Source organism: Opisthorchis viverrini, assembly GCF_000715545.1.
Source record: "Opisthorchis viverrini unplaced genomic scaffold opera_v5_24, whole genome shotgun sequence".
Classification (NCBI taxonomy): Eukaryota; Metazoa; Platyhelminthes; class Trematoda; order Opisthorchiida; family Opisthorchiidae; genus Opisthorchis; species Opisthorchis viverrini.
This window is the reverse complement of record NW_008751680.1, coordinates 2,691,500-2,718,489: the sequence shown is the minus strand read 5'-3', so window position 1 is coordinate 2,718,489 and position 26,990 is coordinate 2,691,500. Positions and strand designations below refer to the sequence as shown.

Genomic DNA, 26,990 nt, shown 5'->3' with positions numbered 1-26,990 from the left:
CAGAAAGGGACAGCGCACCATAATCCAATGTTTTCCAAACCCCGGTGAATATCCCTGGTTTCATTTTGGTGGTTCTAACTCAAATTTAGCTAATGAACTAATCACCACGTTTATGGGTGAACCACATGTATACGTATGATCATCCTCCGACGAGAAAAGATTTTGAAATCCTCCAAAGGTGTTTTCTCGAATCAGAAGAACACGAGCCAAACAAAAATGCTGGAACCATTTACCCAGAATGATCGATGATCAAGTCCAGATTGAAGCACTCGTTGGTCGCTGACCGGCTGACGCAACACTTGGCAGCCGCAACTTCCGTTTCTGTTTGCGTCACACGGTTGGGTACCTTGGAACGTATAGTAAAAGATGGCCCAGTGATTAGAGCGCGAATTTACTGACCGGAAGATCCGTGGTTCGACCTCTGCCTCTCGACTTCCCCTGTCCAGGCTTGGGCAATCTAGCAGTATCTCAGCCCTCGTGCTTCCTTCTGGTGGCATGGCAGCTAGGCACCGAAAGGATGTTACAGCTGAACGATTATCGACTAAATCAAAAGATGTTAGCGGAAAAGAGCTCAGTAAGATTTGATCGGATCACTTCCGTCGCCACTTAGTCCGACGTTTTTTTAGTTCGAAAGTGCTCGTCCTCCGCTAACTTGATTGAACTGTAGTTTTGCTGAAACTGTGAGAGAGGTACCCTCGGATTCATGATGTTGCGGCACAATGATTGAATATGTGAGCATCGCTCACACCCAGCGCGTAATACAATCGACTGAATTGTTAGTGAAGCGGAACCCACCGGCCCTATATTTGATCCACAACTACGTTTGGCCAACTTTCACAATCTTGAGTTTATCGGAAGCGGAAAAAATTTCCAGAAAAATGCGTAATCTCAATGGCGTTCCACTAGTGAGCAGAGTCGTGTCCAACTCCGTTTCACGTCCGTATTTAATCAGTCCGTTTCAAATGTTGAGAATTGGTCTTTTTCACAAAACTACGTTACGTCGCACATTCCATCCAATGCGTACACACTAATCTCGAGTCGGTTCCTCGGTCCCCGACGCAACGCACCCCACCTTTCGGTATTTACGTTCAACTCACGTGGTCTCTGGACCTATGCGACCAGTTACCGATTTCACGCACACGCTCACCCTTCCATAGGTAGGTTCAGACAATCTCGCCTTTGCGTAAAGTACATCCGCCACGGTCGTAAACATGCGCGTACGCGTCTGCATCCTATTGATCCGCATGTGCGCCACTCTGTCCGTAAACAATAACAATGTGAATGTGAAACAAAGTACACGTACAAGATACACATTTCCCTCCAGTGCGCCTCTTGTCCCGTCCCTTTAAAAAGAAGTCATCATCTAGCGTGCTTGAACAGGTCCACAGACCCATACTGGCCGGAACCTAGTGGCAAACAGTTCAGCTGTCCTACCGACACCCCTAGTCTTGTTTTTCATGAGACCGGGAAAATAATAATAACTAGCTACCGAATTCTTTTGTTCTTCAATTGCAGTAGGAAGACCGTGTACTGGTCGAGTTTCCACATCTTCCCTGTGGAAAAATCGCGGCGAAATCACTGACTTTGTATCAAACCGTACCTACGGACACGTAACTCTTCCGCCGTACGGTCCCCCCATCTCGTTCACTCTGCATGCTGTGAACACCCGACACGGTACCGCACCTCGTTGCACACCTGTCGTCTATTGAGAGAAATTACCACGTTTAGTTGGTCCCTTGGAGCTTGTTGGAGAGGTCACCTCTCTAATATGATCATGGACATTTATTGATCAGCTACCACGCACCCTAGAAGAGATAAAAAATACTGAAAAAAATCAGTAGATGTTTGTTAAGCAGCGTAAGCGGAATAATCGTTTGGTATGACCGGTTTAATACACCAGTATGCAATCCATATGGGATGTATGAATGAAATGATTATAAAAGTCCAGAAGCTGGCCACTACTCTCCTCGATCACATCCAAGTTGATGCGGTCCCGGATTAGATCGATGCTTTTTTCACAGCTCTGTGTCCGTTCTAACAGAAATCTCCCAGAAGGGACCACTCTCTGTCAGTCTCTTTCGAAGGACATGATTCTGCAAGTCAATTCGGTTCAACGGCACTCGTGTGGGTGTGAGCGTTGTTCCGCGTGAACCAACTGTGTCTAGACCGGGCAGTGCACACTGACATGGACGCCATCAAAGTGAAGGTACTCTTCTCCCCTCCGGCACTCCGTTGGATTGTCAACTATATAGCCGACCTCAAGCTCTGGAAACGCTCAATCTGTGCAACAAACTATCTGGAACGAACAGAATTGTGGTGTGAGACAGAAACTGACGTTATTGATGAGACGGCAGCGACCAGCTAGCTGGCTACCGAACAGAAAGAAGAAGAGGTCTGTTGTGTTTTGGCTACCTTACAACGCAGAGTCAGTCCACAGTAACAGCTATACTGCACGACTCAATTTAACCGCACCGTCATTGCACACCGTTTGATGAGCTTGGCGCTTCTGCCCGCCGGCTACACTACAAGATTTACCGAATTGTGCCTTAGTTTCGAGTTTTATCTCGCATAGTCTTGCAATTTTACACTTTTCTGGTGGTTGTCGCGCACATCAAATCGTACGGCAGGATTATTCAGGCAGTTCGAGGTTTCGGAGTAACGGCACTCGATGGGTAACAGAACGCGCTTACGCGTCCAGATATACCAATTTGCGTATTTCTCGCGTTCCGTCACGATCAACGATGTACACCGATGCGTAGCTTCAATAGGATGGAATTCAAATCCAATATTGCAGTAAAGAATATGGACACCGACATTCTATTGCTAACCATACCTCGAAGAAATCCTTCAGTTGTAACACCCTTTCGGTGCCTAGCTGCCATGCCACCCGAAGGAAGCACCAAGGCTGAGATACTGCCAGGTTGTCCAAACCTAGACAGGAGCAGTCGAGTGGCGGAGGTCGGATTCGAACCATGAACCTTCCGACCAGTGCTCTAACCACGGAACCATCTCGAACCCTATCCCGATCAGGTTATGGTTAGTTGATGGTCTGATCTGGGAGCATCCAGCGACGGTTGTCTGAACTGCTCAAATGGCTACCCTTCCTCCTAGAACGTTCAGCTGTAGCACCCTCCCGGTGCCTAGCTGCCATACCACCCGAAGGAAGCACGAGGGCTGGGATACTGCCAGGTTGCCCAAGCCTAGACAGAGGAAGTCGAGAGGCGGAGGTCGGATTCGAACCACGGACCTTCCGGTCAGTAAATTCGCGCTCTAACCACTTGGGCCATCTTGCCCCCTTCCTACTAGAGACTCTTCCCAGGAGAGCTCCCAGGTGATCCACAATGATGCTCCCCATCAGTAACGACTTGGTGTGTTTTCCCTATCCCTAAGAAAAAGCCATCATCAAGATAGCCCCGAAATTGCATATCCTTGTGCTAACCTCTCTTCGAGAAGATAGCGGTTGAGATGGAACTTTAGCCGACATTGCATGGAACAAGCTGGTGTGGAGACACATCAGGTGCTGTTGTGCTGCACGGATCAGGGCCATCTGTCTTCCAATAACAGAAAAGAAAATAGTCGACTAAATTTGTAGGAGTCGTTCCATTGTTTGGTGGTGTCAATTGCTTTCTGCGTCAAGCCTCAAACCTTGTAAGGTGCAGAACAAGGTTGGAAAGGTTCTAAGCTTTTGTCCTCGGACAATCTTGGGTTAGCAGTCGACGGAACTCCTGAGACAACCCAGAGGCCGACTCCGCTGCAACGAGTTATCCTCCATACGCTGGGCATATACCAGTCGACTCAATTTAAGAGAGGGCGAGGTGGCGGATTCACTGATCGGAAGGTCCGTGGTTCGAACCCGACCTCTGCATCCCCTGTCTAGGCTTGGACAGCCCTCGTGCTTCCTTGCAGTGGCATGGAAGTCAGGCACCAAAAGGGTGTTACAACTGAATGACAGGCCCAATATGGTCTCCGGTGGGCGAGATGGCCCAAGTGGTTAGAGCGCGAATTTACTGACCGGAAGGTCCGTGGTTCGAATCCGACCTCCGCCACTCGACTTCCCCTGTCTAGGCTTGGGCAACCTGGCAGTATCCCAGCCCTCGTGCTTCCTTCGGGTAGCATGGCAGCTAGGCACCGGAAGGGTGCTACAGCTGAACGCTTTTTTCCGATGGGCGAGTCAGAACCGTGGGTTCAAGTGGCCAATCAGCTGTGTGTACATGCAACCTAATTTAAGGTAAAACGAATTCGTCGGTTGAACACTACAATTTATCTAAAGTGCTCACGTGAGTTTCCACTGGATCTTTAAAATTCTAAATTCATGACACCCACCTTAGGTCATTTACTCTAAATCGCTGCCTCTCTGCTGTCTTCCTAAATTCCTCTAACACACTTTCATCCCATTCATTAAAAAAAAGCAGATGGGGAACACAATCGAAGCGTCCGAAAACGCGTCCGCTTCTCCCTTGGTGCAGCTCATCCTAGTCCGGCGTTGGAAGCGGAATATGGCGGTCGAAGTAACCGACGACGTCTGATTGACTTCGCCCGTCGGCGACAACTCCTGGCCAACGGTGCTGACGCTTCAGATTTATTCCCCGCAGATAACCTGTACAATGTCCTGTTCAATACCAACTATAATCCCCTGTTCCTTGTGTTCCGGTGCACCCGTTATCTGCTCAAATTGCTTCACATGCTCATCTTCCATGCTCGTGTGCAACTTTTTATTTGGTGTTCCCTACTGATTTGTCTGTTCTTCTTCGCCACCTTGTTGGTTTGTGGCTCTTGTCTGAATATGCCCTGGTCGACATTGTTTCCGCCCCCTTCTCTAATGACCAAGTCCTGGAACGATGGGGCACCGTCTAAATCCCTCACTTCGGAAGTTTGCACCCGGTACTTTGTTTGGTTGAATTCCTATTGGACCCAATGGGTCGGTTCCTGATACGGCACCTCTCTCCCAATGGACTGCTAGTGCCAGATAAGGCTGTGATGATACGCTGCGTTGTCCTGATAACAAATATCGTCTGATATCCCATGTGTACATATGTGCTCTTTAATCTGGGTCATTTTCCACATTCTCTACCGTCTGCTCATGAGCATGGCTCATTCCCTTCCGTGAATCCACTGTTTTCTCTCCTCTCCCTCCGTCCCGGTTGTCCATCATTCCCCCTGAAGCAATCAATTGTGAACGAGCGCCTTTTAGATAGATAGACAAAACTTATTTGAGCGCGATTGCTGCGCAGTTTTGTTTTTTCTACACTCCCTCACCAACTTTGTCACCGCTGCATCTACTCGTAGCTGTTTCCCGTTTCTTTGTGTTCTTTGATGTTGTAAGTGTTGTCTTTGTTGTAAGACTGGGCGATATGCGAGAGTCACCCCCGGGTTATCGCTCCTTCTAATCTGAATGAAACGATAATGCTTTCTCCCAACCCATGTGAAGTTCTTCTCTCCTACTGTATTCTTAAAGGCGACTTATGGTTATACTTTACGGACCTAACAGCGCTCATCCTCTGAATCAGATGTGTAATTATACAGGGGCCTTGCTGTTGTCCACTGGGATCAACTAGCAAGCTCACTTTGTGGGCCTCTTCATCACTCCTGGGAGTTCTGTTCGGGTCAAGAACCATATGAATAACGTAACCAAGTTCGCGAACCAAGATGGGATGAAGCGATCGCCCTTCCTCAAAAGAGGAAGACGGGCCAAACTAGCCGTCACTCCGAACTGCTAACAAAACTTCATCAATGTTCATCCTTCTGCGATATTGTCTCTGTGGGGATGAATAAAGGACCACCTCTACATTTAGCGAACAGACTGAGCTAGTGAGTACAGTGAGTTTTTTCTCCGAACCATAACTTTTGTCAATGATCGGTGTCTTGGAGGGTTTTCGCCCCATCAAAATCCATCAATCTTGACACTGGCTATCGAACTATCCGCAACAGCGTCATACCAAAGCCTTAAACTGAAACTCTTAAGCATGATTCACTGTAGTACGCTACCCTTTTGCAAAATTTGCACAGGAATACCCGAGACCATCGTGAGCAGGGACAATATTTGGCCTCCACTGGGAGTGTCATTTTCGGGGATTACCAACTCGTGGCTGACGGAAAACGCTGCTGTGAATTCGCCAATGGAGTAGCCTCTTTTCGGAGTTACCTCTGCAGTGAATTTTGTAGTGGCTGAGAAGTCATCCGCATTCCCCCGTGAAAGGCGATCTGGTCCCCTGAGCCCAGAATGCTTGAGTAGTCATTTCTCTACATTTTTAACCACAAAATAAAAAGTAGCGTTTGGGCAGTCCTGAAAGACTATACTCAGACTATATTCAAGACAGTTCCCTCTCGACGGTCGCTTCACCCCCCGGTGAGCGATTTTCGCCATCGTCAGAATGGAGTTATAACCTAATATGAGGGGAGAGCCACGGCCGCTTCTTGCTACACAACCGATTCGGAACGGAGTGCGAGAGCAAACGTCACTCAACCAACATAATCGAGGTAAGAAGAATAGATCGGCCACAAACGAACGCCTATCGGTTTGATCCATACGCGATGCGCATTTAATTTTCCAAGCTCACATGAAGTCGGGTAATGCTAGGTAAAACAATTATAAATTCGCAATAGATGTTCCGAACTCCCGGTTCGGAGGCAGTTGAAAGGGCGTTTAGAAACGCCAAATGTGTGTCGTCTAGCCTTTTATCGGTGGACCTCAATCGAAAGCTTAGAGTATCAGTCGGTTAGGGTGTACCAAGAATCTTGGTGTATCTTACACCAAAAGGAATGGTACCTCAATCCTCGGGGGGTGGTCTCTCTTCGGACGTGTCGTACAATAAGCCATGGATGACGGGAATGGTATCACGGAATATTCAAGGGACACCCATTGTTCGAAAGGACATCTTGACAAAGTGATGTGCGCAAAATTTCATGAACCCCTGGTGGTGCAATGATCACACTGCATAGGTTGCGCTTCCTTGGACTTATGATCCGTATGCCGGTTACAGACATTGTCAGACATGGCCCAGTCGCGTCCTCAATGGCGCTCATGCATCCAAGCTACTGCCTTCATTGCATAGCTCCCTTCCCAATTCACCCACTTAACAGTCCACCTACAGTGCTGTATTCACACACTTGTTTATCAGCTCCCGCCTCCAATGCACAGCTATCTACTCCACCTCCCCGAATCATCGGTGAACGAAACTGTGGCAGGTACAGCCACTGCACGACAGACAACGATGATGATGAATCTAAGTGAAATTCCCCTTTGGAGAAAGTGGTTGCTGTGCTCAGAGGTAGAGGCACCAGGTGTCGTAAACATCATATCTTTAGCGGAACCTTCTTCCAATTACTCACAAGCCTTATAGATGAACTACACTATTCACCTTTAGCAAACTCCCCCCCAACCATCTGTCTGGGTATCCCTAGACAGCCTGACTGCTTGCGGAGCAATTATGGGCAAAGTTGTGTGTGAGTGGCTCTCACCGCTGTGTACACTTTAACTATCCTAGACAGTGCGTGCTTTTCTGTTGAATGTTTGAGTGGGATGGTGGTAGCGTCCCCTTTTGTCAGATTTGATCAACCCATTGATAGCATTCCGCCCCACTTACACAGGCTGAACCAACGGCCATTTCACTGGAATTAGGGGGACGTTGGCGTGGCGGGTTACCTGAAAAGCAAAGAAACAGACGTGTGACAGTCCTCCAAAAACAAGCGAGTCCTTCGGTACCACTTTCTGCACTCAGTGCATATGCTTGGCTGAACAGTGTCTTGACAGCTAACCTGCACCCGTATAACTTGACTTTCTTGATTTGATATGTTCCATCCTCAGATCCTTTCCCTTGACGTTCTTTTTTAATCCTGCAAGTCTGTGTCCTACAAGTTAGCGGTACTTCTCTTCCTGTGTGTGTATGCTGACACCGATTGATTGTTTGTGACTATCGCAGTTCATGCGACCACATGGACTGCAAACCAGATAAAGAGCTTGATTCAATTCGTCATCGCCGGCGTCTGTGGGATGGCCCCAAGACCGAAACGTCCACCCTAACCTTCCCAACTGTCAAACTATTGTTTTCCCTACTAGCTTCGGATAGGCGTACTTGTTAACAGTTTCCTGCTGCTCATGAGTGATACGGAGAGGCTGAGGTTGACAGCCATCCCATCAAACGTCGGCAGTCGGTCTGACTTATTTCTACCAAATTTCGATGATTTTCGTCTCTATGCTTTCAGACTGAGAGCGATATCCGCTCCCTGATTAAGTCCTATTGGTAACTTCATTACTGCAACCGTTCTTTATGCCGAAATTCTCGTTCCAGGACAATCTCCCTCCTACGGTTAGATTATTGAAACACATTTCAAAGTGCATGGAATCTCAGGGATTGTCTCGGTTAGTTTGACTACTTCTACGTGAAGGTCGTATGGATACTTACTACTGACTAGATAGAGCAATGGAGATTGTAATGTACATTCTGGAGCCTCGCCATCATCATCATCATTGTCAGCTTTCATAACCGCGTACTTGTCGTACAGTGGTAGTAGCTGTCACAGTTTCGTTCACCAATGATTTGGGGAGGTGGAGTAGGTAGCTGCGCAGTGGAGGCGGGAGCTGATAAATTGATGCATAAACACAGCAATGTAGGTGGACTGTTAAAACGGAGGATTGGGAAAGGAGCTATGCATTGAAGGCAGTAGCTTAGATGCATGAGCGCCATTGAGGGCGCGACTAGGCCATGTCTGACAATGTCTCTAACCATTGATTTGGCCCGTCTCGGGGTCCCCATCCAGGAAGACGGCAATGACCAGCGCAGCTGAGTTTGCCGGTAATGGCTTCTACACTTCGCTTTCAAGTCATTGTTTGACTGCCTCTGGCTCTCTTCCACCCTTCACGTGGTTGTACGAAAAGCGCATTTCGAGGAAGTCGGTTGACTGGCACACGGAGCACGTGGCCAAGCCAGCGCGACCTGGAGCCTTGTAGTAATCAACGAAATGAGCCGAATGAAAGTCCCGGAGACAGTGCTTCGAGACGTGACGGGGTGGATTCATAAAAAAGCAATTCACAGTGTGAGAGCTGTCCAATGTGTGCAAAACGACACCTACACAGTTGCTGTGCGCGCACGGGTTCTCCGCTCTGTGAATTAGTCCATGATGGAATCCTACTCTCGTCGGGTCTTCCTTCAATCAGTCACTCGGATCAGTCTCGATAAATCGATAAACCTAATCAGTCCGGACAAAGACACTCCTCACCAAGATTGGGACGTATACCAGAAGCATGGCCTATTTTCGAGCAATGCTATTCTGGTTCTTGAACAAGGTTACAACAATTAGTAGAAATTCGGATTCAATCTGTGGGAGAAAACGCGGTTGCTTTACAACAAGTATCATCCCAACCTAAACGTATCAGGCACCCATGAAGCACCCACAACTCGTGAATGAATCATGACAGCACAAGACAAGATGGACTATTCGCCATGGCCTACCTCGTCATCACATATCCCATGTTTTCATTACGTTACCTGGATTCTCTCATAGCTTCTATGGTCCCGTCTAAACAGCGTGACTGCATTCGAGCTAACGAAATTTTGAGCAAGTCCTGGTGGACGTCGACAATATTTTTTCATTGGTGCATCGGTCCAGTTGCTACTCTAGTTCACTCCAAGTCTTCGCTGGTCCGTTTCAACTCAGTAGCTGTCGCGGTCGTTACTATCAGACACTATCGGACGCTTCTAGATCCGGAAATTCTTCACACTTCCAGGGGACCAAGCCTTCTGCATTTGCTGTACCAGAGTATGTTGGCGGATCCCGAAGTTTAGCGCCTCTGTACTGCAACTTTGCCTGTCCAACTGTGGTCCCGGATACGTTGTTGGCAAGATGATTCTATTGGAAAAGGTTAGCGCCATCAAAAAGGACCTGATTGTCTTGAATCAAGTTCGCGCCAAGTTCCATGTGAATTCAAATGATGTGAAACTGTACGAACCCCCGTTTCGTTGTCATTTACAGGGATTGGACTAAACGTTGACGACGAGCAGCGTTTGAGCGAAGAGTAGTGAGACTGTCGCACTGCCCGCTAAACCCATGTCAGGCTCTTGGGATTACAGGGAACTTTCCAAGACGATCACAGGTAGCCACCATAAGGACCATACTGCAACTTTGCCTGTTCAACTGTGGTCCCGGATACGTTGTTGGCAAGATGATTCTATTGGAAAAGGTTAGCGCCATCAAAAAGGACCTGATTGTCTTGAATCAAGTTCGCGCCAAGTTCCATGTGAATTCAAATGATGTGAAACTGTACGAACCCCCGTTTCGTTGTCATTTACAGGGATTGGACTAAACGTTGACGACGAGCAGCGTTTGAGCGAAGAGTAGTGAGACTGTCGCACTGCCCGCTAAACCCATGTCAGGCTCTTGGGATTACAGGGAACTTTCCAAGACGATCACAGGTAGCCACCATAAGGACCATCCAGCGGGACAGTGTTGCCGCCCAGATGCGTGTGAGCCTCTGTTTTCCCGAGCAGGTCCCCTTGTTCTGTGAAGGCTCGTGTGTTTTAGACAAGATCCCACCTTCCCTAGGCACACAGCTAATGGGCCTTTCTTCAAGCGACCGATCAGTCCCATAGTTTTTCGTGATACGATAAGACAGTTATCTGTGAATGTTTGCGGGTTGACGACATCGCTGTGTACAGTTATATGGTCTGGAGTGGCTGCTCTATGAACGGAGCGAAACCAAACTAAATGTGCTATTTTTGTCCGCCATTCTAATGAACCAACCAGTGTTTTCTGGTCTTCTCTTACAAGTTCACTCTCCATCGGGGGTGACACCAGCCAGCGACAAGGTGTAAGAGCACCACCGGTACTGACAGGTGAGGAAATCACACTAATACCAATGAGTTGTGTTGGCTATCTCTCTGCAAAATGCCAGTCTGGTGATTTTGGATTGCTAGCTAGTTGACAGAATGTGGTATTTTGAAAAGTTGTAGAAACAAGACCTTTTGGCGTACATTGGTCGCGCTTCCATCGATCCACTTTACATGAGTTCGGTGTTCACCGATGGTCACAATAAGGCCCTTTCTTCCACGTGTTCCACGTGTGCACATTTGTCGAACAGTTTCAAATTGATCGTTTCGAGTGGAAACGAATTCAGGTATTGGATCGACACTGTGGACTGGTGTGTGGAGGTTAAAATTGGGCCGACGGGTGGGGGCATGTATGTAGCGAAGGAGCAATCCTCACAATCACCGAAATCTTCCCACCTCTCTACAGATGCCCAATGAGAATTGAACAACTGCTTTGATGAGATATACAATGATAATGTTAAGAACTAATGTGTCCAGATGGACAGAGCTCAAGTGGCGCTCCCGGTAATTCATTTGTGCAAATGAACTGCCGCTGATTGGTTGGCCAGCGCAGCGGGCATCTGAAAAAAGAATCGTCCACTTCAGGACTCCAAAACCGAGTAAATCACAGGTAAAGTAGACGTAGAGTCAATATACCGACTGACCTTGACTACATGAACGTATGGCCACACAACCTTTGTGGAAGGATATTCCACACCTATGGGGGGGGGGCGAGATGGCTCAGCGGTTAGAGCGTGAATTTATTGACCGGAAGGCTCGTGGTCCGAAACCGACCTCTGCCTCTTGACTTCCCCTGTCTAGGCTCGGGCGACCTGGCAGTATATTAGCCCTCGTGTTTCTTTCGGATGGCATGGCAGCTAGGCACCGAAAGGATGTTACAGCTGAACGAATACTGTTGTTGGTATGCGACGTTCCCTTCCCCTCCCCGGATGTACCTTGTTCAATGGTTCTAGCTCCTTGCTAACCTGGGATTATTCTAATTTTGTCAGATGGATGGCAATACGCTACGCATCATGCCCTGATTATTCAAGGGTTTGTAGGCCGAAATCGCATAGTGCCATTAGAAACCGAGTTATTTAGAACAAATCCACTGCAACGAACGCATCTTTTTGCCAGTTCAAAGAAAAATTCCAGTTGAAGCTACCCCACACTAGTGACTAGATCAAGTAGGTTCAAATTCTTTCGGCTAGAATGATCACGTGGCGACAGAATTATGGGCAGTCACCGCGATTGGCTCAATCAGCCTCACGTTGTTTTGTGATTCTGCATGCGATCGATCGACCAGGCCAACCCGTGTGATTTAACCATTTCTGCTTCACAGGGCTTCGTTTGTTTCAAAGATATGAAGCAGAATTGCCAGGTGATACTTGCTCCAACCTGTTCAGAATATCGATTAGCCCGAATGGTTGACAGGTGCCATTGATTACTTATTTTGTAGGGTAGAAAAAAGAGCAAGTTTTCCAAGCACACAAAGTACGCCATTTTCTTGAATGCAAACACGTTTGAACGCACAGTGGCTATCTACACCGACCCTGAAGAGATGTTAGTCTACCCGACTCCAAAAAGGAATCCCAAAAGGAAATAATTGTCAACATAACTCAAGCTCACTGATTTCGCTCTTCAACGAACACAAGACAAAGCCTAACCCAACCCCCCAAAAACAAGACTAGTGTCAGTCAGGTCTGAAAAAGAAGTGCAGTCCACCCCCGGTTAGACCTAAGTAAACAGCCTCAAAGTGGAATTAGATGGGCGTGCCCAATCTCCGTCGATAGCTTGCAACGGATAAACACGGTCTCCACCGAATTAAGGAGCGCAAGCAATGGTGAAAAAGCCTCGCGTGGCAAGGATACCAGGACACTTCTTCATCAGTACAGTACTCATCCGACCGCTAAGGAGTCCGCTACTCTCCATGTTGCCTTGGATTCTCACATGCGTTCGATATAAGATTGAACTTCGGAGATTGTACTCACCTGATGAGCCCCAACCAAGAAGAACTCTACAGTAGGCTACGGGCGACTTCTCATCATATAAGTAGTGCGCGCACCTCAACAAATAGAAATGTTTCCTGGCACATGACACATGGAAGCACTGAAGCCCAATTCTCGACTACCCACGCTACCAATTCCACGGAGTTGGCGCACTGACCGTACACACTTGCTGGATAACACCGTTTTGGCTATTTTGCCACAACCAACTACTCATCGTAGCGTGACGGAAGTCTTTTGGGGGACTGGCGCTTGAATTGGCCAGTGAGTCAGGCCTATTGACATCGTCTAACTCCAATAAGACGCTGAAGTGCAACTAGTTGAATGCTGTTGAGTGCACATTACTCTCGTGACTGTTTTCACTAGAGGTGTTGGGGGCATTGTGGTGGCCCTTCGTGCAGCACATTCAGTTGGAGAATATCATAAACGAGATATTCAGTCAAGGCTCCCGTGAAAACCCAGTTGACATGCAATTACTGTGGAACCTCGCTCTCTCTCTCTCCACGGTTGGAACCCCGTTCCTACTACTCTTGGTGTATTGCTGATAAGCAAGCTTTGTCTGTTGGCATCGTTTAGCTGTAGCACTGCCTAACTGCCATGCCACCCGGAGGTTTCACGAGGACTGCGATACTGCCAGGTTGCCCAAGCCTAGACAGGGGAAGTCGAGAGCCAGAGGTCGGGTTCGAACCATGGACCTTCCGTTCACCTGCCTGTCGTCACATGATAATCGACTCGCGGGGTGCATCCATCATTAGTGCACATTGAATCTCAATCCCCTGCTTGGTGACTCCCGGTATCGAGGCAACAGAATCACGCATTCTGCTGTTCCACTCTCGGTGCTGGCCGAATCACATCAACACCGATGAAGAGAAAATTTAAATCTAAGCACACAATTTGAGAACATTTTTTTCGCTTCCTGCATTATCCAACATAAAAACTGACTGTTCCAGATAGATGGAAGACTGGGTTTGAACAAAAGAGAAATAACAGAAAATGTGGTAGGAATGATATGAAATAGCGGATCAGAGGACGGCTTGTGGTGTGTGTGTGCGTGATGAAAAACGGTCGATTGATGCTCCATTGCAAAATGTATGTTCTGGCGCTTTCCTGTTGTGCACACTGCTCAGGGATGATACATGAAAAGCTTGATGGCTTGATGGTTGGAACGAAAAGACAAAAAATACACCACTGGTCTATTCGCACAACTCAAAATGGAGAATATTAGGGTAACAATAGGGTGAAGGGTGGCGGTGGCGATAAGAATAACAGCAATAACAGCGATAATCAAAAAGAATAGCGAAACGGTACTGTACCACACCGGGGTGTCAATTCCACGCAATGATCACGTGTGTGTGTGTGTGTGTGTATACAAAATGTGGCGCAATCGGAAAGGCGTTATGCAGCACCAGGCTCAGAGGAATGTGTTGTTGTTGATGTGGTTTCTGTGCATGTGTAATTTCCATACTTTAACTCGTCCTTGAACGTTTGACTTGTGTACATATTAAAAACCATAAGTGTGGGGACATATACGTGAACAGAGTGTAAGTGGAATTAGGGATGGTCGTGGTTTGGCACACTATCACCTTTAGCTGTGGTGGTCAGCTTTTCAGAGAGTCGAACGCTTTTGTTGTTTTGTAGGCCCTTGACCTCATGCGGACTGGGCTGAGCTCATGATCCGAGGACCGGTGGGTGCGAGCTTTTCGCTTGAATGTACCGCTTGTGAGACTGGAGTCAGTGGCGGAAGCGAGGGTGGAAAACACGGGGGAATGTAGGTGTTGAGTAGGACACCGTGAAGGGCTTGGAACGCTGGTCTGATCCTGAATGGCCGGATCGGTGGACAGGGAGAAAAATTGCTTCAGAGTACCTGCGTCGAAGCAATGCAATCGGTTGAGCATTTTCAGAACCTCCGTAAACGAACTGTCCTTTTCTGTGCTTGGATTTCGTGTCAATTCGGCTTCCAGTTCGGACAGTGCCTCTGGATAACTGGTCGAAAAATGATGAGGGTAGGCGTTTAGGGGGGGGGGGGAGAGGACAAAAAACAAAGAAGAACCGGGTTATTGGATAGAGATCAATATAGAAAGAAGGTTAATTTTAGTGATGAAGATATTTTGAAGACTGTTTTTCTTTCGATATTTCACTCTCAGGTGAAGACAAGGGAAGGCAAACAATGCTGTTCAGCTGGTTTTATCTTTGTTGGTACCCATCAGCAGTGAACGTGCTACGAATCTTGAGGATAATTGGAACCCGCGAATTTTCGCTTGGTACTTGAACACCAAGACATTCGGTTATCAGTGACCGCTCAGAAATCTATCTCAAACTTCGACCGGACTTGGCGACACCCGTCGTTCAATAGCACAATTCACGGGCTTCGAGCGATAACTTCCCAGCTAGAAGGTTCGTGAGAATTGAGCAGATTACTCACAGGTTCTTGGTAGTTGGGAGATTCGAATCTCACTACACTAAAGCAGCAAGGATGAAACGACTGTACAGCGCTTCTCGACTTCTCATTACGAAGTATAATTTCGTTTTCAGGATAAAATCGTTCAGCTGTAGCACCCTTTCGGTACCCAGCCGCCATGCTACCCGAAGGAAGCACGAGGGATGGGATGCTGTCGGGTTTCCCAACCCTAGAGAGGGGAAGTCAAAAGGCAGAGGTCGGGTTCGAACCACGGACCTTCCGGTCAGTAAATTCGCGCTCTAACTACTTTGTCCATCTCGATGAAATACCAATTGAAAAATCAGTTCTGGAGAGGAAGCGACAAAAACCGATTCGCACTAGACCACAGATTTCTCTAATCACAAAAATAGATTACTGTAACAAATACACCGCAGAAGATGATTAGTACACACCACCCGCAACCGCTTTATAGCCCTCGAATTCCGTACTATGTGTGATGCCGTCGTTCGGCTGTGGCACCCTTTCGGTGCCCAACTGCCATGCCACCCGAAGGAAGCACGAGGGCTGGGATACTGTCAGGTTGCCCAAGCCCAGACAGGGAAAGTCTAGAAGCAGAGGTCGGGTTCGACTGGTTTTCACGAGACTCAACTAAATCTCTCGTTTATGATATTCTACAACTGAATGTGCTGTACTAACGCCACCTCATGTTTCAGTTGGCACGGTATTCGAGATATCGCAGTATATTTTGATAGAGGAAACTACTCACAAGGTTGTTGAAAACTTTCGACAGCCAACGACCGATTCCGCCCTTTTTCGGGCTCCTCAAGTAGGCGCAGTCCCCGAGTTTCCGTCAACCTCATGTTCTACTTGAAACAGTTAACATTAATTAGTTAGAAAGCGAGTTTCCAGTTGTGCAACGGGTACTTCCATTGAAGAATGTGTCCAGCATCAGAAGCCGCGTTGGCTGGGACGCGCTGCATATGCCGAACCATCGTTTGCCCAAGAGAGTGTTGTTTTCCGTGCCCACTTCAGAGTGGCGTAAGCAGAGGTGGCCAACCCTTGACTTGGCAGAGGAATATGAAGGAGATCACGATACGCTTGGGTGCTGTCGGTGGTACGCGCCTTCCAGGATGGGGACCGCGTGATCCTCACTGCGCCTGGTTGGAAACACTACAAGATATGGCTGCCAACCAATGTCAGTGGCGTTCCTGGTGCTATTGTATTTCTCGAAAACGGTCCAATTTGGGTTCAAGTAGAACATAAGGTTGATGGAAACTCAGGGAGTGTGCCTAATTGATGAGCCCCAAGAAGGGCGATACCGGTCATGGGCTGTCGGAGAGTTTTCAGCAACCTTCAGAACATACATACATACCCACATGGAACCTGTCCTCTTCGCGCCTAGTTTAATGAAATCTACCTACCAGCTGGTTTGCGGACAAAAAACTAAAAGCTTCGCGGAAAAAAGAAAAAACTCACTCTGGGCCAGGAGACAAAACCGAATCGCCTTGTACACTTTGGGGCTCAAGTTCAGAGCGCCACCCGTAGCTATTACTCCTGTCAATTCTTTGACCAAATGCTGGTCCGGTGGTGGGGCATCGTCCAGTTGAAGTTCCATCAGCGCACTGATTGCGTTCAACCACTTTTCGCGTTCCGCAGTCGGATTCTGTCGGATTCCATTGGACGCTGATGGTGAGGACGAAGAGGTGGAACCATTCTGAGCGGTTGTTGCTTTCGTAGTTGTGGTCGACCGCATGCATACACGTAACGAAGTGAAGTTGTTCTCGATCATTGAAATGAGCAATAATTGATGCCAGATTTTGGACAGTATTCGCTTGCTTGAGCTGGGAATTCCATCGGTAGAAATGGGTGAGCTGAGTATAATGGAAGAATATAGGTCAACCCCACTGGTTCGACAGGGACTAATTGAGACGGCCAATAGTGCACCCAGAGGGATGTCACGACAGTGTTCGGCAACAAATAGATCTGCCTCGCGAAGCCATTCAAACACACGATTCCGGGTTACTGAATCACAGGTCAGAATTGTGTTTTCTGGAAGATTTGGATTGCTGCTCGCTTCATCCAGCACCATCGGCTGCGGAGCAGGAGAGAGCGCGGGGGAGATTGCACAACGATTGGTTTGCTCATCGTTGGTTGTGGGTGGGGACAATGAAGGTGGGGGTGAGGAGTCTGTGGTGAGTACCAGCCGTGCGAACAAGCTGGACTGAAGCTCCTGATTTAGGTTTTCCGTGTCAGGTTCCCCCCGATGATGAACCATCGGTGCATCCAGCTTGCTATAGCTTCTTGGACGATGATAATGCTGCGCTTTGGAATACGTCCGCATTCCATTGTGTGCATCACTATGACTTCTAGGTCGATTTTTCTGTGGCTCAGGTAAACAGCTACTTTCAACCGATAGCGTGGGAGCACATTTCACAAAGCTCACTCCACCACGGTCTGTGTTTGTGTGTTGTCTCGACAAACTCTCAGCACCAGCAGGTTGACGATTGGAGCGTGCAGAGTGAGCTAACATCTGGTTGGGGTCCTTTGGAGAAGGAGAGGGAGTGGTAATCACTGAAGTCTGACACAGGAGACGACGTAAACCTGGTGAGGACAGAACATGCGGCGATGAGGATACAGGTCTACTAGTCGAACACAATTCACTGACAGCAGGTGTGGAAACACTGATCGATAGCGCCACAGGACTGGTCGTTGATGCCGGTGGTGACGAAGTAACCGTATGAACTGTGGATGTACGTTGTAACAATGCCCACAACCGCTCGGCTAACAAGACGGACAACGGTGATGAGCCAATCACACCGACCTGGTTTCCAACAGGTAGCTGGAAATTGGGAGGTGGAGTAGGCTGAGACGGAAGACGTGGACTAGATGACTGGGCCAAATCTTGCCGCGTATTCCATTCACCGTCTTCCAGGGTCACGCTTGTTCCTGTGCTTACACGGCCCGACTCGGATCCGATGGATGGGGATACCTTGCCATAGGATGTTGAGTCGTGCGTAGAACTGACGTCGTCACGTGACTCGCATTTCATCGGCGTTGTTGTGTTGCTGTTGTTACTATTATGTTCAATAAGTCCACTCCGGTGACGTACTTGGGTTGCATCGACCCCGCTTAGTAATTGGTGCAGAAGATTGGAAGAAAGTTTTTCACACTTGGTCTTTGGTGGTGCTTCTGTATGACTGGCCTTTTCACCGGAGGTCCCTTTCTTGGGCGTTGTTACCGTTGCGTTTTGTGGATCAAGAGGTACGTGGCTGTTTACCGAAGATGGGGGTGTCAAGACGGCCTTGGGATGATTTCCACCGGTAGAGCTCGAACCGTTTGACAACGCAGAGCAAGGAGTATCCGTCGAGTTGATCAGGGAGGTTGAATATAAAGGTTCAGGTTGGCAAGTCCCGCCAATCAGGGATGATAATAATAAACTAAGTTCAGAAATATCGATCTGGATTGGAGCGGGTGCTGTGGAATACTGGAGGGGAATGTTTTCGATTCTGTGCAGCAAAGATGGGTCGCCAGCACCCGATGAACCTGTTGTTGTAGTCGTTATTGTCGATGAATTCGACTGTTGCTGTTGAAACAAGCTTAATAACTGTCGTAGTTCGTGCGACAAGTGCAAATTCTTCGGTTCATTCAAGTCTATGGTGTAAGTGCAGTCCATCTTATGTCCGTCAAACGATTTGAAATCACCGAAAGCGAAGGGTTCTATCAGACAGGCCGGATTTGATGCCACACATGATGATGCGGACATTTACGAAACTGCGAAAAGGGGGAAAGAATAGAACGTCGGATTAACGTCATACGGATGAAACTTACGATCGGCAGTCTGGCTTCAACAGGGATAAATCCCCTACAGAATGTCCTAAAAAAGCCACTGATTCCTAGGCCGCACGGACAATAGCAAACGTGCTGTTCAGCTCATATGAACCAAATAAGGAACCCGACTATATCTGACGGCAAACAGAGTGCTACTCTTTGGAAGCAGAAGCGTACACATGGGTGAGTATCGTTATTCCATATATGTGGAGATTGATTCGTGTGAGGGCACCAGCAGATAAGGAGCACTCTGGGCGAGGAAAACCCACAGCAAAGGAGTACCTAGTGGCAGTGAGCCATCATTCACAGTATCCCTCCAACCCACGACGACAAACTCAATAGAGTTTCCTCATTTTTGGCCGGTGACAAGTAAAAAACCGCACCATCCGCTTTTTGCATTGAAACAATAGAATTTCATTTTTATCCCTTTGTGTTACAAAGGCTTGTGTAAAACATGTCCTCCGGACTTGCAGTGCTCTTGCGTAAATGTGACTCACATGGTCATTACTACCTCAACCGCATTCACCTTATATTCACCGTTTTCCACCTTGTCAGGTCAGTCGCCGTACCTCTATTTAGTAAAGCATGAAACCACGTTTATGCTCAACTGCCCAGCCGAATACTGAACATACTAGACACCCACACACAAGCACGCACACACCAACGCAACACGGTGAACCTGTTTAGTAGTAGTCAGGCCTCATCATCCGAATTGAGGAACTAGATAAACTTGAGTAAGAAACTCTAGACACGATAAGTTTACACAAAGACGCAACGGAAACAATGATGGGACCTCAACAGACATTGGATTATGGTGAGTTGCTCCATTTCGTCCCGACGAATGGTGGCTAAGTGTGCGCGTCCGAACCTCAACTGTCAGCTAAACCAGATAAACCGCGGCTACTGATGACGTTGGTGAGTTAGTGTGCCAGCTGTCCCTATGAAACAAATTCGTTGAAATGACAGTCAACTAGTAAATCCGAGTCCACGACTCAAGGACAAAACAGTCTCTATCTGAACGGGAAAATCCCGAGGCCTTCTCGGGGGTATCTCTTGTTCGGGGTCTACCTGATACCGGAGTGTATGCACTTTGTACTCTAATGCCGCAACGATTCAGTGAACTTGGCCAGATAAGTGCCGAATTCCCATCACAAGTAAAAAGCATAATGGTAGCAAATGAATGTCCAAAGTTCTACGGCGACAAAATACGGGTATCACGTGACTTTGAAAAACAAGTATAAACCACGTACCAGAAGACATTTACGAAAAAGATATGATAAGGAGGCAAACCACAGTATGCATTCTATAAGAAAGCAAGATCTGAACGATATGCGCAATCAAGCGAATCATTCGATCCTCGAGAAAGCTGATTTTATAAAGCTGATTTTATAAGAGCAGAAGTTGGTAGATTGAAAATTCCTCTCCGGAGGAGTTATGAAAAGCTCAGTGGAAAAACTTCACAAGGGTCGACTGAAAGGACAAAACCCGCGTCCATACTGAAACCAATTGAAAAAATGCAAGTGAACTGCTCACCATTCGTGTGCATGAAGGTGAGCTACCCATTCGATATTCGGAGATTTAGGTTCATTCCGGTCCACAATTACTTGGGTCGATAAAACTCTTGTCCCAACTACTGACTTTCCGCGTTTAGCTACATTCATTGTTTGAGAGTGTACTAAAGCCACGTAACTTTTATAAGGATTTTAATTTTTTGGAGCAGAAAAACAGATGAATCGACCAGGTAAATACGCCGAATATCAGAGACGGTAGAATCAAGCCCGCAAGTCCAAAGATCGTAATGATGGCTGCGGTGATGATCATCGGGTCGATGAACAACCTGAGATATGCAGTCATGCATTTCCAAGAACTAGAAAAGTAGACGGGCTACGAAGAACAACAGATGGTGAAGTAACCTTTGCTGTTCTTCAGTAAACTTGTCAAAACAAATGCAGAACGTAAATGTTGACCTTGGTTGTATCCCTGCCCGTCAGGTGTTGGCGGATGAACAAACCAAGGATGAAACGTGCACGTCGAAATGACCGTGCGTCGGCCAAAATAGCACTCCTACGCGATGTGAGAATATATCCGGTCGTTGAACTTCTTTGGTAATATCACTGAGGACTTCTTGTGACCTTCTCAAGCCACACAAATGACAACACACCAAAGCAATCTCATTGACGGACTTCTATCGGTCGCCCCTTTTCCTTCGCGTCATGCCAACCAAATGCACTTTGTTATATAGGGTCATGCCGCAGCCGAAAACGGTATAAATCAAAACCCAGGTACCGAGATTCCCGAAGGGTGCCACTCGCTCGTAAGTGGAGGTCCGTGCTGGATGAATTGAGCCGGTGTACACTGACGGCACCAACTTACATCTATCGCACAGGCTATGTCGATGGCTGCGTAACGATCAGATGTTCTCATTTTTTGAGTATGACATTGAAACAGACTGTGTTAAACGACCGTCTAATAATCGCTGTGCTTCACGTATTCACTTTTAAGGCATACAGCTGATGAGTACTTTTCGTTTTCCCATGAGGTAGGAACAAGCATCTACAAAACTTACGCCGTGACAGGGCAATTCTAAGCAGGTTGCCGAAAATTTACAAGCTGTTTGCGTTAAAATCCGCTGAAATTCTTGTTTGATGGATGACCTAAAGGTCGACTGCATCAGCATGATCTACCAAAGTGACTTTAGAACAGGACTTCTTTTTCGACTAGTAAAGACGTAAGGAAGTACACCCTATAGTGGCTGGTAGATGCTCCAAGAAAATCGAGTTGAAAAGATATCACCTATGTCCTTCCGAAGAGGTTGTCCGGGCTTCCTGCTCGTTCTATTCCAAACGTTAACTTTTCGATTATGGCCACAACAGAAGTCCGTGTATGTGCCAAGCGAAATGCAGTAACCGAATTCGGTGGAGAAGCGAGCGTCCGAACACAGCACACGGAAGATCAACCAACTTATTTAGCTCCAGTCACGGCTAAGCCCATGAATTCCATTTCAAACATTCAAGTGGAAGTTAGCTCGTTTCCAAACAGTACGAAAGTACAGTACATGCTAGACTCACTAGTCGGGGGGTAGTTCGAATACCGCATCACACCGCATCTTCAGACTATGGGAAGATTGGTGCACAAAAAATGGGCTTTCACTGGTTCACAGCGGATTGGACATTAGAAATATTCTCAACAATAAATAACAGTCGTTAGGCTGTAACTCTTTTCCGTGCAAAGCTGCCATGCCACCCGAAGGAAGCTTGGGGGCTGAGACACTCGGCCCAATCCGAGATGCAGAGATCGGATTCGAACCACGGACCTTCTGACCAGTAAGCTCACGCCTCAACCACTGAGCCATCTCGAGCTCAGAAATAGTTTCAGACTTTTTTATAATTTGTACCGAATCACTGGCAGAAATTGACGGGAGGTTCATTTTTCACTTGACTAGTAGAGTAATATCTAGTCATATCCGAAAGTATCAGTTGTAAAATCGAAACCCACTTACAATTTCATTGCGGATCATGCTGGTAGTTGCCGCTGTGCGGCTTGCTTATCGAGCGTAACGTTCCACGTGTTACTGACAGACGACCAGATGAGTTCTCATTTGAGCAAGCCGCCTCACACGAAACATGCTGAGATATAGGCTGAGATATAGGCTTTGTTTTGCAAAACGGCAGCCTTTGGCAAAGCTCTAATCCCTTTGAAACTTGCTCGGATGTCACTGTTGTATTTTCCTTACGGAAAGCACGACACTCCTAGGTGTAATCGAGTTGATTGTTGTTCCCGACGTCCGATTCGCATTATTTACCATTGAGTATGGGAAACAAAACTTGTTCGATGAGCATCGACCCACTGGATATTTTTCCTTATTTCTCTGTTGGCTCAAAGTACTAAAAATTCTGACAAGAATACAATAGGCACACCATTGACCTTGAAAATACGGACTCATCACAACTTATATTCGCCATACTGATGACCTACAAGCCGCTAGGTCGACGATTTTGTTCTTCGCATTCCTAGCTCCAACCTTCCGTATTTTGGAAACCCCCGTATGAACGTTTCCCTTCTGATTGACAAAAGCTGCATTTGAACTCTGCAAGCACCTAACAGTGGTGTTTCTCTGATAGATTAGCAGATGATCAACGAAATTCGTGGTCATCATGTGAGGCAGCAAACACTGGCACTAAAATATGAGTTTGTGGCACTGACGTGTGTCGCTGGCGAAGCAGATTCGAGTGGCACAGTGTTCATTCCAGATCGAAAACTACTTGGATTTTCACACGCAGAATCAACATGAGACTGAAGTTCATCAAGAACAGGACAGATCTTAGCATACTGTGCTTTCAGGAATTCTTGTAGGCCGTTACTGAGAAAAAGTTGCTGCTTTTAAGGTCTCGCACCCTCAGATGGTGCACGCACATCCGACTAAGTAACATTAGCTCGCAGAAACATTAAGCGGAATATCAAGCGTGGTGGTCCATCCAAGGTCACACACACACACATACATACACACACACGGCATCAACAAGCGAATTAAAGAGAAAACAACCGGAGAGTAAAAAGTCTCAAAACCATTCTATGGCCGTAACGAACAACACCCATCGCGGAAGGAAAAACTTGCGGGTATAAAACGGGGCCGTTGGTTGATAAAAAGGTTGTAGAAGGTTGCAACAACAAGGAAGAGAAACACTTCACGCGTTTCCAAGTTGTTGGTGAAAATAATCGATGTGTATGTTCTGTGAAGCTCAGCCGGGAGTCCTGTCGTACCAAATACTTTTCCTGCCGTGCTGCTTAGAGCTTGTGAAATCAATTGGCATTCGAAACCTCCCTGAGGCAGATAACAGCAGCAATTTTTTACCCAGATGAAAACAGCACAAACCAAGTCATTAGTTTGAGGCCATCCAAACCAACTGAAGTGGACTTTGGACTGCACCCGTCTTGTTATGGCTGCTCCCTATCGATGGTATCTACACCGTGAAGCATGTCAAGTGGCCTGCATTGTCTGTCGTTACATAAAACAGTCCAATTAGGCTGAAGACTGTCGCTTCACCTTTGTTTTGTGAACTATAGGCAGTTACCAGACATAAAGAGACATGAGGATAATGAGAACTGACACTGTCTGGTTGTGCCATGTCCTCTCGTCCAGCGTCTCGGAGACGACCACACCAAACTGGCTGGAATGGGAGCCAGACAGTCTCGTTCTGCCGGAAATGCACTGCTGTATGGCTTCTGACCGAATCTGCTCGTTGTGGATGGACCAGACAAGCGAGTCTCAAATGGGATACGGGTGCGACAACGGGGGTTGCAGAATGACTGACTGTACTTTTAAACACGCTCGGTTGGGAAACCAGCGCGCGCGCGCACTCACGCACGTAGGGACGTACAACGTTTCGAGACGAAAACAAGTTAAAAGGATGAAGGTCAGACAAAGTGTGTTGTAGGCATGTTTGTGTGTGTAAACAGACAGACAAACGGGATGAGGGAGCGCGTGTTGACTTTGTTTGCTGCTCGCCATACCAACCAGCACCAAAGCCTCCGACAGACAAAAATGCAACCGAGAGAGTGCGCAACCCTTAAAAGTACACACGCGAATAGCCTGGCGATAATTAGAACACGGACAAGGGCGAACAAACAGAAAAGCATAATAGTTTGGGTAAGTGCTCATCATCAGCTCCCGCCAGTTCGCTTGAAAAGTGCAGGTGGATCAGGAAACCTGAGGAGACGATTGTGTTGAACCGAGAAACACCTGTGCCAACGTTCGTGAACAATGCATGGCCATTAGAGTGCAAAAGTAACAAGTTATCGGACACTATCGAAAGCTTATGGAGGACAGGTAGCACGCAGGTTGCGGCAAACATGAAATAAGCGCTACCGGATTAGGAAAACCGACTTGAATTAGGGTGATTTCAGGGAAATCGCTGGCTAGTAATCGGACGTGATGTACCAAACCATCGGTTGGCAAATTTTGATCAACAAGTTTGACCAACATTCCGACAAAGTTGGTACAGTGTGCTTCCAGCTACAACCGCTCAGCATGAAATAGCTCCTATGAAGCTGAGGAAACTATCACACCTAAGAAATGATACCCAACGATGGAATTCAATAACCTAAAAAAAAACTTCCCAAAACTCAGCAAGAAACTCAACAACAGTCCCAGTTCAAGTGAAAGGCGCGAAACACCTTTTGCACGAAAGTATTTTAGTTTTATAAATGTATGCTGGATGTCGGCATGGAACAAGAGGTTCATCAGAAGAAAAACCACCGGATGACCGATTTGAAAGAAAAAAACACGATTATGCTTAGGAAAATACACCCTTTTTCGAATTCAATTCGTGGTAACAAATACTCAAGTGAAGCCCTCGTTTATGTCACTCTTCATCTGAAGGTGCCCCATGTTTCAGTCAGCACGATATTCGAGACATTGTACTAGAGTTCCTTGCAATCCATGGAGTGAAATTCATAGGTTTTAGTGACTAACAAAATATCCTCAGAAAATCTCATCTAGTGTTCAACGGATTCTGATAGCTAGGCAAAAGGAAAAGGCGACGGAGAAGACCTTCTTACGATACAATTTCCATAAAAATCCCTGCATCTTCAGTGGTGCAGTGATGTCCCTAATAAAATCAAAACCCTGGAAAACGAGAAATCGGCCTCTATCCTCGATTTGAACAAGCCTGAGCTGTAGTTCGCGAGACTTTGGGGCCATGGTAGCTCATTCATTTAGTGTCATTTCTACGTACTTGCCAATAATCCCACTCCCACCAATAGGCTCGCACATGAATACGACCTCCTCACAGAGGCCATAAATGTCACTTTTATCAGCAGCGCGTCCACCTGCAAAGATAAAAACGCCCCACGACTCCACTATCCGGACTGTCGTTCAGGCGTTTCGCTTATCCATCTTTCTCATTTGCTTGAAGAATGATCTTGTTTTTTAGTGAAACATCAACAAGGACGTTATGGCAAGCCATCAAATGACTGATATCCCCATTTATAGACGCAGCGTACTCAAGTGTTTTGGCCTGGTTACACCGACATTGTGGTAGAATGCGCAACCTCTTATCTGCCCTCCAAAATGTAGTTCGTCACCTGCGGCGCCACCTGAAGGCTTTGTGTTTTGCTAGAATAGACCAAAATAAGCACTAACACTCGCCCAATCAAACACTCTAGAAATTGACCAAACATGCGACAGTAGATCACGGTGGTGCACTGCGCATTATCCTCACACCAGGTAGTAAGTCAGTTACTGAAAGTGAGGAAAAACGAATATACACTCACTTGCAAACTAATTTGGTTTTTCGAGAGACTCACCTGGAACCCAGCTGAATCTCTCGTTTGTGATGTACTCTGTCGATGGATTTTCAGCAACCTTATGAGTAGTACATTATGAAGAAACCTCCATCAGGCTGAACGACAATCCACAGCGCAACTGGTGAATGAAAAGGAACTAGTGCTCGCTTCGAGCAAGAGTCCAGTTCTTTCCTCTCGGAAGTGCATTCATGATGCTAGTGGTCACATGTCCTCCCAGGCCACAAGAGGTGAGTTGCAATTGTTCAATATATGGTTTGCTTGCCTAACAAGTACGACTTTCGAGCATTCCTGACGCATGTGCTTCACGGAATGTGCGTGCACTTTTGTCAAAATAGTTCTGATGAACCTCCACTTGCTTCAAACGGAGATTTGCGAGATAAGGACACTAGTACAAGTTGTGTCTCAGAGAGCGTGTGTATTGAGATCCGGATCAAGGTTGATTCAGAGCTCACACCTAATAGTATAGATATGGGAACGCTTTACGTCAAATGACAAACAGATGGGGGAACGAAACTGCGTCTCCCCGCGTTGCATAAATCTCCTGCAAGTAACACAAAATAAATACTGTTCGAGAGTTCAGAAAGAAAATGAAAGATTAAACGTGACGAAGTAAGGAGAGGCACCTGTGCTAGAGTAGGTTAGATAGCAGTG

At 47.1% G+C, this 26,990-nt stretch overlaps 3 protein-coding genes across 3 annotated transcripts in view; 2 read left to right on the top strand and 1 right to left on the bottom strand.

Annotated features, from left to right (window-relative positions):
- Positions 1-5,484, top strand: part of T265_12929 (hypothetical protein) — a gene marked incomplete at both ends in the record, with an annotated part of 44,364 nt that extends 38,880 nt beyond the window's left edge. Inside the window, one exon of the mRNA XM_009166297.1 lies at positions 4,413-5,484. Within this exon, the coding sequence (XP_009164561.1) occupies positions 4,413-4,930 (518 nt within the window). The remainder of the gene's footprint in view (positions 1-4,412) is intronic.
- On the bottom strand, positions 607-2,974 carry T265_02117 (hypothetical protein; the record flags this gene model as incomplete). The annotated part of the gene is given in 3 exon segments (XM_009166276.1): positions 607-768; positions 2,587-2,817; positions 2,834-2,974. The coding sequence occupies 3 exon segments, from the start codon at positions 2,972-2,974 to the stop codon at positions 607-609; spliced, it is 534 nt and encodes a 177-aa protein (XP_009164540.1).
- Positions 5,485-9,401: 3,917 nt separating the features above from the next.
- Positions 9,402-10,300, top strand: T265_02116 (hypothetical protein; the record flags this gene model as incomplete). Its single annotated transcript, XM_009166275.1, has 3 exons — positions 9,402-9,642; positions 9,758-9,930; positions 10,052-10,300. 3 exons carry the CDS (start codon positions 9,402-9,404, stop codon positions 10,298-10,300), a joined length of 663 nt encoding a protein of 220 aa, XP_009164539.1.
- Between the last annotated feature and the right edge of the window lie 16,690 nt (positions 10,301-26,990).